Below are 20,504 nucleotides of genomic sequence, written 5' to 3'. Positions count from 1 at the left end.
GATCAGTTTTCACTTTCCATTTGGCAGTGTGCACAGAGCCATCCGGATCCGGTGAAGCATCAATTTGGTTCAAAACGCTAATGTGAAGCGGGCCTAAAAGAGTGGAGTGTGTGTGTGTGTGTGTATTATTATTATTATTATTATTATTATTATTATTATTATTATTATTATTATTATTTTTTTTTTTTAATTACCGTATATACTCGCATATAAGCCGACCCGCATATAAGCAGACCTCCCAACTTTTACGTTACCTATCAGGAAAAAGTAATTGACTCGCATATAAGCCCGCCCCTCAGTATAAATATTGTGATGTGCTCCCAGCATGAGGTGGCCGCCCCCTCCATAACCAAATGTGCATCCAGGTGTTAGGCAGCACCCTTGCCACTGCCAAATGTGCACCCAGGTGTTAGGCAGCCCCCTTCCCACAGCTAAATATGCACACAGGTGTTAGGGAGCCCCATTCCCACAGCCAAATGTGCACCCAGGTGTTAGGCAGCCCCCTTCCCACAGCCAAATGTGCACCCAGTAGGCATATATTTACAATCAGTTTTTGGTACCTGTGCTTTGGCGAAGTCTGAATCAATTGAAGAAACCTGGCGTCCTGGATGGAAGGAGAGTGCCTGCAGCAGAATGTGTGGCAGAGCTGAGTCTCCGGTATTAATGAAAGGCAGGATCGGAGGGCAGGATCAGATGCCAACAAAGTGGGACAGGTGCTCCTCCACTTTCACTCACGTGTCCCGCTTTCCCTGCACGGTGGTGGCCAGAATGTGTTATGGATCCGGGCACCGGTGCTGGCAGTGACGTGTCTGTAGTGACAGAGCCCGCGCTGAATCCCCAGCACAATGATTGGGGATTCCCTCTTCCGTCCTGCAGTTGCTGTCTAAAGACGCCACTAGATGGCGTCATCTATATAAAACATATCATCTACATGCAACACAGCAAGTGCAGGACGAAGAGGAAATCACTGATCAATGTGCTGGTAATTCAGCACGGACTCTATCACTTCAGACACGTCACTGGCAGCATCGGATGCCCGGATCCATAACACATTCTCGCTGGCCACCGCCGTGCAGGGAAAGCGGGACACGCTTGTGGCTGAAGGCACGCTGGCATCTGATCCTGCTCTCCGATCCTGGATCACGCCTTCCACTACGGACACCCCGCTCTGCCTCACATTCCCCTGCAGGCACTCTCCTGCCATCCAAGACGCCAGGACTGCATCCCGCATCACCACGGAAAGTGAAGGCGCTCCTGTCCCACACAGAAATGGCCACTCAAAGTAGGTGACTTGCATACAAGCCGAGACCCCCACTTTTGGGCCACTTTTTTGGGGTCAAAAATTCGGCTTGTATTTGAGTATATACGGTATTATTCTGGTTCTGAGTAATCTAAAACGCTGCCAACTTGTACCCACTGCTGACTTAACATTAGTTTAGTGCCATCTTCTTCTTTTTTGGTAAACGTCAGAACTTTGTTCTTGTTGCAGTGCTGAGGCAGTGACTCTGAATGAGTGTTTGCAGCTGTGTTACTTGCCATCCAGACGGAACCACATGCTGCTGCTGTATCCACGAGAAATCCTCATCTTGGACCTGGAGGTGAACCAGACTGTAGGCGTTGTTGCTATAGAGAGAACTGGTGTTCCTTTCCTCCAGGTACTAAGATCAAATAAACTCAGTGCTCATTTATTGAACGCATGGATGTGCTTATTTAGTCAGTATCATAATGCATAGAAACAGCAGGTGGCATTCTTGCACATTGCAGCAATTTCCATTATTAAAGCTTATAACTATTTAGAAAAGGCAAAGTATTTGTGAAGAAAACCACAGGAATGCAGGCTGATGCTTCTGTGCTGGCTGGTGGCTTCTGATTGGGTGGTTTATGTCACATGATGCTGGAAAACTTGTGTCACCTGATTCACTTGTGAGTGGCCATGGTAATATCGTGCTCCCTTTGAAAGTAAAGTCAAGCCCGACCTGGAGGGACTGCAAAAATAGCTTAAAGTGCTGTTTTCTGTCATTCATTTGACTTCCCAAATCCACAGAACAATACTGAGACCTCCTTTGTGTCCACACTGTAAACTAGAGGACCTCAAATTCTTTTACCATCAGGTTTACGGTTGGTTGTGACTATAGTGCTCGTTTTTGTTTGGATCATTAACAATATAATGTAGTAAGTAAGGTATAATAAAATAGTATCAGGAGTGCTTTTAATTAAGTCAGATGTTCTTATTCAAATTTATTGGGGCGATACCCATTCATATATATGTTGGTTTTTATAACAGAAGTGATCTGGTGTCTAGTTTAACACTAAAGTATTCACTGGTAATACAATACAGTAAATAGGATTCATGTGGAACCTTCTCTTAGTTGAGCTCTGTAATCTTCAGAGTGCTTCTATTTCCCAGGTGACCCCATGTTTCCAGAGGGATGTTCTCTTCTGCCTGCATGAGAATGGATGTATCACACTACGGGTTGGGAGACAGAGCTGTGGTAGCTCAGGAGCAACACATGAGGAAGCAGGTGAGAGCATTAGCAAGGTGAGAATTATTATTGTGAGTATTATATGATTCATGTAGCAGCAGCTTCCATTAGCACTGTACAATGGAAAATGCATAGACTATGCAGTTACACAAACAATGACGACAGTCAAACGGCTCTCCTTACAAACTTTACAGGCAGAATAACAAATATACACTCAAGATTCAAGCGCTTTGTCTTTGAGTAACGCAACAACATTATTTTCTTGCCATTTTATTATGTACACCTGTTCAATTTCTTCTTAACACAAATTGCTAACAGGCCAATCGCATGACACCTACATTTAGGCGTCTAGATGTGGTAAAGACAAGTTGCTGAATTTCAAACAGAGCATCAGAATGGGGGAGAAAGGGAATTGAGGTGACTTTGAACATGACATGGTTGGTGCCAGAAGGGCTGGAATGAGCATTTAAAAAAAAAAACTGCTGATCTACTTGTATTTTCACGCACAACCATCTCTGGGGTCTGAAAAAGAGAAAAGATCCAGCGAGCGGCAGAAGACCATCAGTAGCTCAAATAACCACTTGTTGCAACCACAGCATGCAGAATACCGTCTCTGAACATACAGCATGCATACATGCGCTCAGTAACTGCACCTGAGCTGTGTCCTGAATTGTACATTTTTGTTTTTTGTTGCCTCTTGGAAGTTAGGGCCATATCCTATTGCTGTACTCGTTCTATACTACTCGATCTACTACTATTCTGTAGCGATCATGATACGGTGCTTAATAGAGTGGTGATCACGATCACTCTGCATCGCGGAAGTGTCCAGTTATTTTTACCACGCAAATCGCGGTAAAATGACTTGCACAAAAATGTAGCGCTAAGTGGATGAGGGAAAATGTGCTTTATCTAAACTTGACATGTTGAAAGTGAACACCACAGCCAGGTGTGGAGGTTTATTATGTACCAGTTTAGCAACCTTTTTTCCATAAGTTTTTTACAGGGTGGTCTTTTTTTTCCTGCTTTGTCAAGTTTTAATGTTTGTACCTTTTTTTTTTTTTTTTTTTTTTTTTTTTTTTTTTTGGGGATGTATTTCACAAATGTTTTACCTTCTGCTGTATAGGCACACATTATATATTATTCATGTGTATTTTGGTACATCATACTACCTTGAAAATGGTGTGCAACCGCTCATAAAGTTGTTTTGATTATTTTATCTTCATTCTGTAGTGTAGGGCTCTAAGCAATGATGCTTACCATGACTTTAGTTACTATTTAATTGTTTGAGCTATTACAACACTGATTGTCTCTGGCTGTGTTCTAATGCAGTTCCCATTAGTGAATGTAGCGGTGCAGGAAATATGGCAGCCGTGTGCTCTTCACATTGGAACCAGTGGCTTTCACCTGATTTTCACCCCTGACCGTTTTGTAGGTTTTACCTTTTAATTTGTGCTTTAACAGAGACTTATTTTTTTCCCATGAGCACATCACTGTTTAGGAAGATATAATCTTATCCCTGGATGACAGTGCCCTCAAAAGTTAGTCAAGAAAACCGTGCACTGTAAAATACCCACAATGATGTTGAAAGCGAAAGACCTACAAACCCTTTAAAAATCAGGTCTTAAAGTAGTATGAAACTCAGCTGTAAAATATTATTTACAGCATAAAACATACTGGCACCAACATAAAAAAAAATGTTAGCCGAACAGCATTCGAACAGTTAACACGGCACTTTGTTCTTCAGTGGAAAACTCCTTGCTTCAGTGGAAAGCTTCTAGCCCATCCCAAGAGGTGACATTATCTTTTGTTTACATTCCTTTGTCTGCTACAATTAGTATACAGCCAGCAGTGTGCTGAAACTGATTGCACACATTGTAGTACCAGAGACGGCTGAGAAGTGATCACTAGATACATAATATATAAATATAAGTAAAATGCAATAGCAGCTTTCAAATCAGATAATCTGTACTTTGGGAACTTGTTGTTTGTAAATAAACAAAAATAGCTGTGCACAAAAGCAAGTATAACTGTATGGGTTGTAAAATGCATTTTTTTTTTTTATTGAATATTATGCCAGAGTTTTAGCCCTATAGCGCAACTCTGGAAAAAACTAAAAAACTGTTATAAAATAAAATCTTTGTGATCATCCTGGCGAGTGACAGGTGCCTTGCTCATAGTGTGACAGCAGGTGTGCTCTCTGCACTGCTGTGTCCCCTCAGGCCGTTGCTGTGGGCTTCATTTCTTCTTGCATTGTGACTTGAATTGCAGTTTATATTACTAATGTACGACGGGTCACAGTAGTTGGAAAGTTGCATCTGTCAGCCGAGATCGCCAAAGGATCTCACAGAGTGACCTTTCACCAGTAAAGATTGCTGGTAGGTGACTAAACTCTCTTTCCATTGCATTAATCTCACATTCTGTAGGTTACACCACATTGCACTGTTACCCTAAAGAAGTCTTAACTAGGTTATTTTGCAAAAAGCAGCATAGTGCATGAAATAAACTAGAAAGGCCCGTACTACCCTATCTCCTTGCAGCGCTGGGTCCCCGGTTCGAATCCCAGCCAGGGCACCATCTGCAAGGAGTTTGTATGTTCTCCCCGTGTCTGTGTGGGTTTCCTCCGGGTACTCCGGTTTCCTCCCACATCCCAAAAACATACAGATAAGTTAATTGGCTCATCCCTAAATTGGCCCTAGACTACAGTACTTACACTACATAATACCAACATAGACATATGATAATAGTAGGGATTAGATTGTGAGCTCCTTTGAGGGACAGTTAGTGACAAGACAATATATATACTGTACAGCGCTGCGTAATATGTCGGCGCTATATAAATACTAAATAATAATAATAATAATAATCTCCCCTTCATCTCTTTATCAACAAGTGCCTTTAAAGAGACACCGAAGCGAAATAAAATGATGATATGATTGGTATGTGTAGTACAGCTAAGAAATAAAACATTAGCAGCAGATATAGGAGTCTACTATTGTTTCCAGTACAGGATGAGTTAAGGTGCCCATACATTAGAACGAATATGGGCAGATTCGACCAAGAGACACATTTATCTCTCTAATCAAAACTGATTAGAGATAAATTTGTCTCTAATCGAATCTGCCCATACACTACAGGCCGCTTCCCGTCCGCTTTCAGCATGAAATCATCCGGGAATCGGCTGAGCCGCCGTTGCCCCCAACATGTATAATTGTATGTAATGTAGTGCATTTATACATTACCTGTCCTGTAGCAGCTCGCCGGGTCCATCCGTCCATCTCGCCGTGTACATGCTAGCGGCGCAGAGCGTCTGACGTCAGCCGCTATGCGCCTTCGTGACGTCAGAGCGCCGCCGGCGTGTATGCGGAACCCGGCGAGATGGATGGAAACCGCGTGGAGGCCGACACCGGACAGGTAATGTATAAATGCACACACGCTGCATACAGTCATATATTGCGGCAGCAGCGGCGGGGGTTTCGTCTCTTCGCTCGTTCGCAACTTGGCCGCCGTAGCGCCGTGCGGCCCATTTCTGTCCCGGAATTGGTCTTTTTTGTCGATTGGGCATGCACTTGGCAGCACCAATTTTCACCCAATTCAATTATTATAATCGAATTGGATGGTCGGTTGGTTGGTTGGTCGGCAATTGTATGGGCCCCTTTAAGAAACTCCAGTTGTTATCTATGCAAAAAAGCCATTGAGCTCCACTTTCAAAATCACAAGAGTTCTGTCTTCTGTAGCTTGCTATCTCAACTGGCAGGCATTGTATTGTTTTTTTCCAGAGGACAGGTCAAAAGTTTGCTTGCCTGCTCTGCAAAATCATTTAGAATGCTGAGTAGTGTGTAAACTGAAAATATTAGAGAATGACGTAATGTTATAAAAAAACACTTTAAACAGAAAATTAAAAATATGAGAATATTTTCTTTGCTTCTAATGTTCTCGTAATTATCTGCACTACACCACCAATTCATTATTTTTTTTTTTTTTTTTTTTTTTTCTTGCTTCAGTGTCTCTTTAACCATTTTCATCTTTTGGACGTGACTTTCATGTCCAAAAGGCTGCTGTGCGCACGCGCTCCCGTGCCCCCCCCCCCCCCAATTCAATAAGGTGTTATAGATTTAACAAATGTTTTATCGATGAAATGATCAATAAATCTATAACACCTTAGTGAATTCAAAATTAGATTTTACCCATGAGGAAAATTATCAAACGTTTGATAAAGTGTTTGATAAAGCTCTGTGAATTGAGGCCATTGTGATAGGGCCATAATTTAAATGGTGTAATAACCAGGGCAAATGGGCAAATAAAATGTGTGGGTTTTAATTATGGTAGCATGTATTATTTTAAAGCTATAATGGCCGAAAACTGAGAAATAATGAATTTTTTCAATTTATTTTCATAATATTCCTGTTAAAATGCATTTACAAAAATATAACTCTTAGAAAAATGTACCACCCAAACAAAGCCTAATTGGTGGTGGAAAAAACAAGATCTAGATCAATTCATTGTGATAAGTGGTGATCTAAAGTTATTGGCGAATGAATGGGAGGTGAAAATTGCTCGCAAGCATAAGGTGAAAAACGACTGAAGGCTGAAGTGGTTAAGGTACACGTTCAAACAACAAGTCAGACGTCGGAAAAGTTGAACGACAAGTTGGACGTGTGTACGCACTGTCGAGCAACTGATAACAGCTGGTTTGCCCGATCCGCTCAGCGGATCCGTTGGACTTAAGACTCATACACACGCTCAACAAAGGTCTTTTAAATGCACAATTATGGAACAACTTTTGTTGTTGAAACAAACCAAGAAAGTTGTTTGCTATTGTTCAAACAACTGATAATATGCAGCTCAAGCCAATACAACTGTTGTATTGACTTGAGCTGCAGCTTATCAGTTGTTTGAACAATAGCAAACCACTTTTTTTGGTTTGTTTCAACAACAGTTGTTTTGATAATTGTACATTTAAAAGACTTTTGTTGAGTGTGTGTATGAGCCTTAACTGTCGTTCAAACAGCTGTTATGCTGGGTACACACCATATGTTGTTTCCGCTCGATAGATGGGTTCGATAGATAATTTCCGACATGTCCGATATTCCTTCCGATCGTTTTTAGGTCGATTTTCTCATAGAAGTGAATGGAAAAGAGATAAAACGAGCGAAAGAGAAGAGAATCGAGTGGAGAATCTAGCAAGAAAAACTATTTGGATGGAAAATCGAGCGGAAAAACGTATCGTGTGTGTACCCAGCATTAGGTCCTTACATGTGTACAAACAACTTTTAGTCGTTTGAGCAGTCATTTAATCTAGTCCATTGTTCTATCCAGTCCATTGTCCATTATCAAGTTGGTTAAATGACGTAAATTAGCATATCATCCACTTTGTTGGTCAGTGTGTACATGACATCTGAACGACTTGTTTGCTCTACAAGTCGTTCAAATGACAAGTCGAACGACAAGTAGTTCAAAAAAGTTGGACATGTGTACACATCTTTAGTGTACTTACGTATATTGGTCGTATATTTAGTCTTCCTGGAGGCAGGGCTAACTGCTGCAGCCCTGCCTCCAGTCGTGTCTATCAGCGGCGCATCGCCGCCTCTCCCCCGCCCCTCTCAGTGAAGGAAGACTGAGAGGGGCGGGGGAGAGGCGGAGATACGCGCTAAAAGACGCGCGTGGGGCAGGGCTGCGGCGGTTAGCCCTGCCCCAACCAGGAAGCGCTCCCCCGCTGCACCGAGGGGATTTGGGAGGTAAGGGACCCCCGTTAAGCCGCGGGATAGCGGTGGTTTAGCAGGGGCACACAGGCCCCTGCTATCTATGAGGTCTGAAGCGAGATTTATTCTCGCTTCAGACTCTTTAAATGCCCTTAAAGTAACTCAGAGGTACTGTTTGAAAGGCTTCACACTTTTCAAACCAGAAAATGTTAACGTTTTTTCACACATACATTTTTAGACACTATGGACCTGATCCAATTCAATTTTTTCCCCTAATTTTTTCTCCTAGGGGAACATTTTGGTCTTCTGTTTAAAATCACTTTTCAGCACACTGCGATTAAAAAAGTACCAATAATAATAATTTTCCACCTACTGCGTATTTTCTTGCTTGTTGGTGGCTTAAAAGGACACATCCGAGGAGCACAAACATTTTTAAAAAATCCACTTACCTGGGGCTTCCTCCAACTCCTGCCAGCCTTCCGGCGCCCTCGCCGCAGCTCCGCTCCCCGCCGGTGGCCCAGCCTCCCCTCTGGTGCAAGATTCCTACTGCGCATGCGCCAGCAGTTCTCAGTCACGCTGATGTCATCCGGACTGTACTGCGCAGGCGCAAAGGCTCTGCGCCTGTGCAGTACAATTTAGATGACGTCGGTGCAATTCATTGAGCCACACACTAGCGCAAGCAGATGCCAACCTAGCGAGGCCGGCAGCTGCGGCGAGGGCACAGGATGGCAGCCAGGGGCTGGAGGAAGCCCCAGGTAAGTAGATTTTTTTTTATTTCTATTCTTCCTGGATCTTCCCTTTAAAAGGCATTGTATTTACAGTATATTGTGAAACTATCACCTAGGAGAAAAAATGAGTTGAGTAGGGGCCATAGGGCCCAATCTAAATCCCTTTTTCTCCATAACTTCGCTTTCGCTGAGGTGATATTTTCAGACCTCATCAGTAAAAATTACCTAGAAGTAGGTGAAAAATGTGCAGTCAAAATGTATTTTCTGTTGCATTTTTTTTTTTTTTTACATTTTCAAAGGACAACTAAGTGAGAGGGATGTGGAGGCTGCCATATTTATTTCCTTTTAAGCAATACCAGTTGCCTGGCAATCCTGCTTATCCTCTGACTCTAATACGTTTAGCCTTCGACCCTGAACAAGCATGCAGCAGATCAGGTGTTTCGGAATTTTTCAGATCTGACAGGATAGCGGCATGCTTGTGTCTGGTGTGATTTAAACACTACTGCAGCCAAATAGATCAGCAGAGCTGCCAGGCAACAGGTATTGTTTAAGGCTTCTTGCACACAGGGACGTTACAGGCGCACGTTAGTGCAGCCTGTAACGCTCCCCCAACGCACAGCAATGTAACACAAGTGGGCTGTTCACACTGCCCACGTTGCGTTACATTGTAACGCAGCAAAGTGCTGCATGCTGTGCGTTCTATGCGGCTAAGCCGCGTTAGACTGTTTGCACATGCTCAGTCATGTTGGGGAGGAGGGGCGAGCGGCCGGGCACATGGCTAATTAATATTCACTGCACTCAGTGACGTGCAGTGTTTACTTCCTGGAGCGGCCGCTCTGTGCGGCGATTGGCCGGGCGGGACCACGTGATGCCGCATGCGTCCATGAGTACGCATCACGGACGCCAGAGTGAGCTGCACAACGCGGCTCACTCCGACGTCCACACCAGAGAGCACCAGGCGTTGCGTTAGGGGCACGTTATGTGCCCTATAACGTCCCCTAAACGCAACGTCCTGGTGTGTAACTAGCCTTAAAGGAAATAAATATAGCAGTCTCCATATTCTTCTCACTTCAGTTGTCCTTTGTGTAATGTGAGTAATGCCATGTGTTTTAGTTTCTGATAGGAGAAGCTTTATAAGTCTTGTCAGCTTAAATTGCAGCCTCTCTAAATACTTGGCTGGTCAAGTGATACATCGCAATGTTTTACCAGTAAGTTAGAAGGCAGAGCTAGTGAGTGGTTAAAGTTCAGCCTGTAAGTCTCTCCATTGCAGAGACTTGCTCCATTCTCTCACGTAACCGGACCGCTGACATGAAAATTAATCACCTGCCCTGACAGCAATGCTTGCAGTGTTTTATCACCATGGTAATGCAGAGAAGCAACTTTAAAACTGTGAAACCGCATAAAAAAGAAAGGGCAGCAGCATCAATTTTATATTGTATACCAGCTGCTGGGGTGTCAAACATCAGCATGGGACACGGCAAATGCAGGCAGCGCTATGAAGAATTAATGAAGGCACGAGGACACCTGCGAGCCCGTCACCAAGGCACCAAGCCGGAATCAGAATTAGTAACTTTCCCTATAGAGCAATATTCTCCCTCTCTTAATTCCTCATTGTGTAGTTTTCTAAATTGTATGCCGTACGGTACTTCCTTTTGTTTTTGAGAAACATTTTTTTTCTTTAGTGCCTCATTTTTCTGTCTTTGATGGCTATAAGCTCTGATGAGCGAGTCTTCCTATATTGCAGCTGAAAGCTACTGTTCATTTTCCAGCATAATAACCTTTCAAGAAAAGCATTTCTTTGTTACAGCTGATACAAATCCTGCAATAATTCTGCAGGGTGTCTACTTCCTGCTTCCATGGAAGCTGACATAGGGTTAACATCCTGTGTTTACAGATTAGCTGCTCTACTGTGGCAGAGGGGATTCCTGGGCTGACACAGCTGAAGAGATCACAGTGGTGATTAGTCACAGATGAGGGGGAATAGAGTGGCTAAACTCTCTAAATACATACAGGGTGCTTTTTTCCTTATGTTTTCCATGTGTCCTGTGCAAGAGTTCAGGGTCACTTTAAAGGACAACTGTAGTGAGAGCTATATGGAGGCTGCCTTATTTGTTTCCTTTTTAAGCAATACTAATTGCCTGGCTCTCCTGCTGATCCTCTGCCTCTAATACTTATAGCCATAGACCATGAACAAGCATACAGCAGATCAGGGGTTTCTGACATTGTTGTCAGATCTGGCAAGATTAGCTGCATGCTTGTTAAGTGTAGGATAGTGTAATGGTTAAGGGCTCTGCCTCTGATATGGGAGACCAGGGTTCGAATCTCGGCTCTGCCTGTTCAGTAAGCCAGCACCTATTCAGCAGGAGACCTTAGGCAAGTCTCCCTAACACTGCTACTGCCTATAGAGCGCGTCCTAGTGGCTGCAGCTCTGGCACTTTGAGTCCGCCAGGAGAAAAGCGCAATATAAGTGTTTGTCTTTGTCTTTTGTCTTTTTCTGGCATGATTTAGAGACCCCTGCAGCCAAATAAATTAGCAGCGCTGCCAGGCAACTGGTATTGCTTAAAAGGAAACAATGTGTCAGCCTCCACATACTTCTCACTACAGTTGTCCTTTGAAAACGATTTCCTTGTGGCAAAGAAATAAACTAGGGATATTGCATGGGTAAGGCAAGCGTGGCATATTGAAATGGTGCCACAGCGCATGTGACCTGGGTTCTTGTACAATTATGTTATGCCCCTTATTGGGCCCTGCCCATAATTTGTTGTAGCCATGCCTTTTTTTTACCATGGTACATTACACATTCAATATCCTGCACCTGTTGTTGGAATTGTCAAAGCAGCATTGACCAGGTTAGGAGGTGGGTTTTTTTGTTTTTGTTTTTTTTTTTTAGTTTTTTTTGTGTGTGTGTGTGTGTGTGTGTTCTCTTTTTTTTTTTTTTTTTGTGTGTGTGTGTCCCATTTTCACAATGTAAACCTCACTTCCTCCTTTCCCTGGGTCAGTGCCTCAGCAAGTGTCTGAACATGTACTGTAAACCATGCACATTCAATATAACTTGCATTTAAAGGACACCTGAGATGAGAGACCTACAGAGGCACACCAATTGCCTGGCTGCTCTGCCTCTGAGGCCTGGAACCCACTACAAAATGCTATCGCAATCGCTAGCGTTTTGTATGAGCGGTTTGCAAGCTATTTCATGAGCGTTTTCAGTAGCGATTTGCCGGCGGTTATGTAGTGATTAGCATTTTTAATTCTGATTGGTCCTTTCAATTAATTTTAATTTTGTTAAGGTGGTCATACACTGGTCGATTTGCCATCAGATTCGACCAACAGATCCCTCTCTGATTGAACCTGCAGTAAAGGCAGCCATACGATACCTCTCTGATCAGATTGTGAATCGATTTCAGCATGAAATCGATTCACCATCTGTGTAGCAGCCGCCACCTCCCCCCGTCAGCTATACAGTACCTGCTCCGGCCGGCGCGAGTCCCCCGGTCTCCGCTATCTCTTCTTCGGTCTGGGCTCCTCCAGCTTCTTTTTACTTCCTGCCGGGGGAAGTAAAGGGCGCTCTACTGTTTAAACTTCCTGCCGGGACAGGAAGAAGTGAAGCCTGCTGGACTCGGAGCCCAACACGGAGACGGAGCAGCGGTGACAGTGGGGACTCGCGCCGGCGGAACAGGTAATATATTGCTGCTGTATTGCGTCGGGCGTTGGACATTTGAACGCCGCTATCGACGCACTCCCGACCCGCCGGCGATCAAGCAAAATCTTCCGCATGGACGGGAATCGACGGGAACGATTGATTTCGGGTGAACTACTGAAGGAAAGGAAGCAGAATCTGCAGCTGCTGTGAATTAGTCCCTGAGGGTATTCTAAATAGCTGTATTCATCAGTCTCACTCAGGATCTGGAATAAAACCATGTAAGATATCACTGTGTTCCGCCATAGGAATGTACTTTCTAAGTGAAGTATTTGTGTTCTTTTTATCCAGAGTCTGATCCTGTGCCGGAGATGACTTATGATTTGAAATGTCAATGTGATGCCATCCGGGTAACCAAGACCATACGGCCGTACAGCGTTGCGTGCAATCCGATTAATGAGAATGCAGTGGCCCTGATCATCAGTGATGGACGGGTAATGATATGGGAGCTCAAGTCCAGCGTGCTCGGAAAGAAGATCCAAAATGCCAGGTTGGGGCTTATGAGATAAATTGTTTGCTGATCTATTGGAAAAATCCTATAGTTGCTGTGTTCAGAATATCCATTGATGCCTATGTAGTGACTGTATACATGTGTGCAGTGCAATCCCACACGTCCATTTTCAAGGACCCAGAACCACCTGGAAGATGTATAAAGGGCTAAAAGAGACCAAAAAGCCTTGTATCAAACACTAAATGTAATTTTGCTTTCTTAAAACCGAAGGTATTTGCAATAATTCAGCTTTAAAGAGAACCCGAGGTGTGTTTAAAGAATGTTATCTGCATACAGAGGCTGGATCTGCCTATACAGCCCAGCCTCTGTTGCTATCCCAAACCCCACTAAGGTCCCCTTGCACTCTGCAATCCCTCATAAATCACAGCCATGCTGTGAGGCTGTGTTTACATCTGTAGTTTCAGTCTCAGCTGCTCCCCCGCCTCCTGCATAGCTCCTGTCCCTGCCCCAGTCCCTTCCCTCCAATCAGCAGGGAGGGAAGGGATGCAGGCGGGGAATGGAGTTCTGCAGGAGGCGGGGAGAGCAGCAGACTGACACTATAGAGATAAACACTGCCAGCTCTGACAAGCTGTTTGTCAGCAGCGTGGCTGTGATTTATGAGGGATTGCAGAGTGCAGGGGGACCTTAGGGGGGTTTGGGATAGCAACAGAGGCTGGGCTGTATAGGCAGATCCAGCCTCTGTATGCAGATAATATTCTTCAAACCCACCTCGGGTTCTCTTTAAAGATAAACCGTAACCAAGAATTGAATTTCATCCCAATCAGTAGCTGATGCCCCCTTCCCCATGAGAAATCTTTTCCTTTTCTCAAACTGATCATCAGGGGGCTCTGTATGACTGATATTGTGGTGAAACCCCTCCCACAGTGTGATGTCAGGACCATGATCCTGACAGTTTCCTGTCTGTGTACCTCATTGCATTGTGGGAAATAGTTGTTTACTGCTGTTTCCAATTGCCAAAAAAGCAGCCTCTCCTTCCACTGACATCACCTGCCAGCAGTAAAAATGTCACCATGTGATAAGTGTTAGACTGTAAATCAGGGAGAGGAAAGATTTTACAACGGGCAAACACTGACTAAATTATTTAAACATAATTATTTAAAAAAAAATAAGCACTTTTTTATTATGTTTTCACTGGAGTTCCTCTTTAAGGAAGTAACTGGTTTCCCATAATGCATCACTCTCGAATATGCAAATCCTATATTTCTGCCACTGAAAGCAAGGCTGCACATCCAGAACTGCTGGTGTATTGTGAGCCTGTAGCTAATGTACAGAGCCACATCAATCCACCATACATACAGCATGTTTCTGACTTTTTGTTCCTCATCAGTGCATGCTATGGACAGATGTGGCTCTTTGGGATAGGGCTTAGAACAGTATGCAGGAATACCCTGTCTTCTCTCAGTGACACAGAATTACCTGGAAGGTATAAAGCCATATTCCATAGGGTCATATCAATTCATGCAATGCATTGATGAGGACCATAAAGTCCAAAAGGGGCTGTACAGTATATGCCGACCTCAGTTTGCAGAAAACTTTTAATGACACAATTGGGGGTAAGCATTGCAGCTGGCAAACTTGTAAACATTTTTAACGGAGGACATCAATAAATCGATAGCAGTTTTCTATCTCTATCATATCAAGTCTGCTGTAAACAGACGCTGTCAGCCATACTATCTCAGAAAGAAAAAAAACATATGAGTAGATAAATACTTGCTCTACTTACATGACCTATGTATTGCACTGTCCAAGTTTTTTGATTTTAGGGTTTTTCCCATAGTGAACAAAGAGAGAAACTCCTTCTTTGGATTCTCAATTTTAACTGTGTCTATCTTGAAGCCAGTCCTGATGTCATTTCCTCCCTGCCTGATTGTGTATGCATTGCCTGCCCTGCTCCCAGTCTTCAGGCACTCCCACCCAGCTCTGCAATAGAAAGTGCATTGTCTCAGCATAAGAAATATTGACCAATCCGAAAGGAACAGAGGTGTGGAAAGGAAAACCGGGGGGTGGGGAGAGGCTTGAGCCAATCTGGCTGCATTAGTTGAGGAGAAAGTAAAGAAGCAAAAAAAAGATAACCCAGCATGCCCTGCAAATTCCTTTGTGCGGCAATGTACCAAGTAAGAGTCAGGTAAACTGGGGAATGATAATTTATTAACAAGAAAAGTAACCGTGATTTTTTTTTTTTTTAACTTTTGGATTGCCTGGTTAGCATCCGTATTACTTGTTTACCAGATAAAAATAAAGAATTGCTTTTGATTTTATGCCAGACAGTTACACTTTAATATCTGCCTAGTTAACAATCAAAACCTATTATTTGCCCTCATTTTATTAATAAAAAAAAAGTTTGGCCATAGAAAAACTGCAGAAAATTTCCACTGAGACATTGTTGGGATATAAAATATGATGTGGTGTTACTCGTACCTGTTTTCTCAGTTTAGACTGTTCAATAAGTGTATGTATCTGGCCTTTTTCCCATAGTATTTAGCATTCTCTGTTAATGTATGAAGTTCACCCGTGCAGTGTTTATTCTAGATTATTAAACTTCGGCTTGTAGGCATAATCAAGGCATTATCTGTCGTGTCACGGAATGCTGCCATTTCGATAAGACGCAGAAGGATTCCCCGCAGCCATCTACGTTATTAGCCTCCTGTATACTCCTTGCAATTACCATATGTTCTGCACTGGGGAATGGGCAGATTAAAAAGTCATTGTTATCACTGTTTGTAACATGCTGGAAAAGCCTGACCCTGGGGGGGAAATGGACTTGGTTTTCCAGGGCCATATTTGTAGCTTTCCTGTGCAATTGGATTTTTTTTTGTTTTTGTTTTAATGCATACCTGAATTGACCCGATGAAATTTACTAGGTGCATATAGTAAGTCGCCGCGTCATACATCCTGACGAAGCTCGCAGGAGACGGGCGCAACGCGTCGATGGGCGTGGTTTCCACTTGCGTCTGAGCGCTCCTACTAGCCGGCCGGCCGTGCTGCAGCGAGAAGGCCCTGTGACTCCCCTCCTCTCCCCATAGGCGGAAATACCTCTTTGGGTCGAGAAATACGGAAGTGGCGGAGGGTTGAGCAGACAGGCAAGGATAATCCATAACCAGCATTGACGATGGGACAAGGCGACAACTAAGCTGTACCTGATCACCGGGGGGTAAGAGATTGTTGCCCAAAAGACTGTCCGAACCTCGGCTGGGGAATTGCATGCAGCTTGAAGCTTAGCACACGGCATACCATTCCAAAATCAGCAACCACTTATTCTCCGCACTCTGTGGATATATAAAGGGAAGGTACCGGTACCAGAGTGTATGGAGTGTGTGTTGACGTGCTGAAGTTGTAGTGTGGTGGAGCGCTCCGCAGTATTTTAATTGTTTTTAGGGTGGGTTAGTGGTTTTGTACTTGCAATGTAATAAAGGTTTTCAAATTGTCTAAATCCTGGGCGGCAGCAATTCTGTTTTTTAAATTAATCCTAATTTTGGTATTATGCAGTTGCTTACTAGGTACATATAGTAAGTCTTGCTATGAAATTGTCTGAATTCCCTCTCTGTTTCTTGTTTCTCTGGCTATTGCAGTTTGAGAAAGGGAGTGAATTCCAGAAACCGCGGTCTGTCACTGCTGCCAATCAATTTATGGAATAAAGAGCTATAACTACTCTGAGTGGTGCTGGCACAGTTTTTATTTTTCCTCTCTGTTTCTTGAACAGCAAGTATTAAGGCAGCCATACACTGGTCGATTTGCCATCAGATTCGACCAACAGATAGATCCCTCTCTGATCGAATCTGATCAGAGAGGGATCGTATGGCTACCTTTACTGCAAACAGATTGTGAACCGATTTCATCCTGAAACCGTTCACAATCTGTGGTGGTGGTGCTGGCTCCGCTCCCCCCCGCCCCAGCATACATTACCTGCTCCGCCGGCACAACTGCCCCCGGTCACCGCTGCTCCGTCTCCGCGCTGGTCTCCGACTCCTGCATGCTTCACTTCTTCCTGCCCGGCAGGAAGATTAAACAGTAGAGCGCCCTCTACTGTTTAAACATCCTGCCGGGCAGAAAGAAGTGATGACCCGGAGACCAGAGCGGAGACGGAGCAGCGGTGACGGGGTGAGTCGCGCCGGCGGAGCAGGTAATGTATTGCCGCTCCATTGCATCGGGCACTCGAACGCCACTAGCGACGCGCTCCCTACACGCGGGCGTTCGACGGTAATTTTCCGCACGGAGCGATCGACGGGATAGATCGAAATTCGGCGTGTAGCGTGAACGATGTGACAGCAGATTCGATCCCAGTGATCGAATCTGCTGTCGATCTGGTGGGAATCTGCCTAGTGTATGGCCAGCTTTACAAAACTAGTGTTATCTATGCCAGTGAGCTTGTCGAATTTAGCCTGGTTTCCTGAAAAGAAGATAGAAGGCTAAACCCTCTTACCTGGCTGAGAAAAGCCTGCTGATAGCATTTAAGTATTGAAAAGTTTAACGGGTCATTACTCCTGTTTGATGTAGAATCTGCTTCCTACAGCTTCAAAACAGACTATTAGGGCTGCTGTTGAGAATTCAATCTTAAACCTGAAGCCCTTAAGTTAAAAATCTAAGCATGGGTGGGACTCTGTTTTATGTTACCAATGTTATATTTATCGTTAGTACTACACACACAGTTAATTATCTCAGAAGTTAATTAAATTGCTGAAGAACTAGAACTTCCTGCATTTATTGGAATGCCACATATTGTCCACAGAGATTTGGGTACACAATTGGAGAAAACGTGAGAATAGGGGTACAGGAGCCACATCTAGTGAAACAACAAATGAATATAGAAAATTATGTGTGGGTATAGAAATGTGTTCACACTATGCTTTGCCAACAAATGGGTAAATCCACGACCAGGAACTATGTGATGATCCATTAGGAGTCTCATTAACCAGCCTGGCGTTCTATTAAGATCGCCAGGCTGGCGACCAGACAGTTTTTTTTGTAATAAGAAAAAAACTATTGCATGCAGCCAACTGAAAGTTGGCTGCATGAAAGCCCACTAGAGGGCGCTCCGAATGCGTGCTTCTGATCGCCTCCGGCGATCAGAAGTAACAAGAAAGGCTGCGATGAGCAGCCCTTCTTGTTATGCTTTCCTCGTCGTCATGGCGACGAGCGGAGTGACGTCATGGACGTCAACCGACTCCGATCCAGCCCTTAGCGCTGGCCGGAACTGTTTGGTCGGCTGGGGGGACCCTCTTTCGCCGCTGCACGCGGCGGCGATCAGGTAGCACACGCGGCTGGCAAAGTGCCGGCTACGTGTGCTCCTTTTTATTTCATTAAAATCGGCCCAGCAGGGCCTGAGCGGCAGCCTCCGGCGGTACTGGACGAGCTGAGCTCGTCCATACCGCCCAGCTGGTTAAAAGGTTTGGATGAGGATGTGGGCTATGGGAACTCTGAACTTACGGCAGAGGTGCCCAGTACTGGTCAAACATAAAAGGGAGTATAAATGGCTCCTGTATGAAGCACACCTGTTGTCCGGGGATCAAGTACCATTTTTATTATCCCTCAGGCTAAAGAACAGGAGGCAGCATGTGGGAGAAATGGAGTGAGAGTGAGGTAGATTCCCGGGGATAAATGGAGCAGCTAACAGACGTTTCTCGTCAGTAGGGTGATTGTTTACAGCTACGCCGACCAGCAAGTCTTGCAGTGCCGCCTTCTGTTCTCTTGACTGAAGTTTACTTCTTATGCATTTTGTGGCTGAGCATGCTGTCTGAGCAATTGCCTACCACTGGCCTGCACTCAGGAGTGTCGCTTTGCCATTAAAAACCCAGCAGTTTGGTGTCAAACAGGAGGTAACTAGACTTCTGACATTGGTAACTAGCAGATGCTGATGTACACCGGTGATGTCCTATTTGCCGCAGTTAAAGGACAATTGAAGTGAGCGGTACATGGAGGTTGCCAGATTCATTTCCTTTTTAAGCTATACCAGTTGCCTGGCTTTCCTGGTGATCCTCTTCCTCTAATAGGTTTAACCATAGACCATGAACAAGCATGCAGCAGATCAGGTGTTTCTGACATTGTCAGATCTGACAAGATTAGCTGCATGCTTGTTTCTGTAGATCAGGAGGGCTACTAGGCAACGGTATATGGCAGCCTCTATATTGTTCTCTCTTCAGTCATCCATTCCAAAGCATGCAGGGAGAAGAGTATCTGAAGAGCAGTGGGTGGTTCCTTAGTAGTCAGAGCTCAGTAGCCCCTCTCAGAGGCCATTGTTTTTGACTGATATGATACAGCAGTCTGGAAAAACTCCTTCCCTTCCGCATCCTTGAAATCTGACTAACTGTTCCACACATAGCTTTTCCTCCTAGATGTATTCATCTGAATTGAGGAAAGTAGAACCATGATCAAGTGCTCGTCCTCCATCAGCATAGGTATGAGGCTCTTCTATTACAACTAAAATACTGTATATTGCTATAGACGAAGGACCTGCCACAGGCCTGACATAAAGAAGTTTGACTTGCGTGCCCAGATGAGCTTTAATGCCTACGTGACTTTTAGTGCCACTTCCATACTGAGTTCTCGTGCCTGTTCTTTTCGATAGTCATTCAGCAGGAGAGGATTTAGGGCACTTGCAGAGTCTGCTGCCCTGCTCTATTAAGATAAGTATGTAAATATGACTGCCATTAATCATTACTAAAGGCTTTTGACGCCAAAAGGGAAAAAAAATCTGGAGAAAAACATCTGTGCTACCCCGTCTGGCAGGATTTACAGCTCTCTGACATAACCGAAATGAGTTTCTGTACAATAGAACATATATTCCAGACATGGCAAATGTCCAGAAGTTGGACATTATACTCTTCCCTATTTATGAATGTACTAGTTCTTCTGACTTTGACTTCAAATCCAAAAACCTGTGGCAGGCACCAGCACTTCAGAAAGTGTCTTGTGACTTCTCTTGTCTGTGGTAGTATACATCTCCACGGTGACAGCACTTGGCTTCTGGAGTGGTGACAGGCTTCTAGTACATATTCCATATTAGTTGACATTAAAATTTGAAGACCTGCTTCTGATTTATGTGCTGAGCAAGCCAGGGCTGCCAATGGATGCCTCAATGCCATTTTACACAGGGAAAAGGGAGGGAGTGTATCAATTTTAACTCCGTCCTCCTCCAGGACAGCTACCTGAGAGCAGCTGACAAGTTTAAAAGCTCCTTCTTTTCTCCCCATCCTTAGTTTGTATTTTTATTTCTTCCAGGGAAAAAAATGTGCGGCTAGTTTTTTTTTTTTTATTGTTTTGTGTTGTGGTCTGTTCTGCTAGCCTGTAGGAGTCCTTTGCTTGTCCTGTGTAAGTAGGGTGGTGAGTCCTGGGAGATCCCGATCAGGGTACTACTTGCCATAAGTGAGATTCTAGCAACTTTTCATTTAT

The 20,504-nt window shown here is 44.1% G+C and overlaps 1 protein-coding gene across 1 annotated transcript in view; it reads left to right on the top strand.

The window, feature by feature from the left end:
* WDR11 (WD repeat domain 11) overlaps positions 1-20,504 on the top strand; it is a 158,566-nt gene that overhangs the window by 45,031 nt on the left and 93,031 nt on the right. The window contains exons 6-8 of the mRNA XM_068258016.1: positions 1,490-1,655; positions 2,408-2,522; positions 12,899-13,097. Coding sequence (XP_068114117.1) covers positions 1,490-1,655; positions 2,408-2,522; positions 12,899-13,097 — 480 coding nt within the window. The remainder of the gene's footprint in view (positions 1-1,489; positions 1,656-2,407; positions 2,523-12,898; positions 13,098-20,504) is intronic.

This window comes from Hyperolius riggenbachi, chromosome 10 (assembly GCF_040937935.1).
Source record: "Hyperolius riggenbachi isolate aHypRig1 chromosome 10, aHypRig1.pri, whole genome shotgun sequence".
Classification (NCBI taxonomy): Eukaryota; Metazoa; Chordata; class Amphibia; order Anura; family Hyperoliidae; genus Hyperolius; species Hyperolius riggenbachi.
This window is presented reverse-complemented; position numbering and strand designations above follow the sequence as displayed.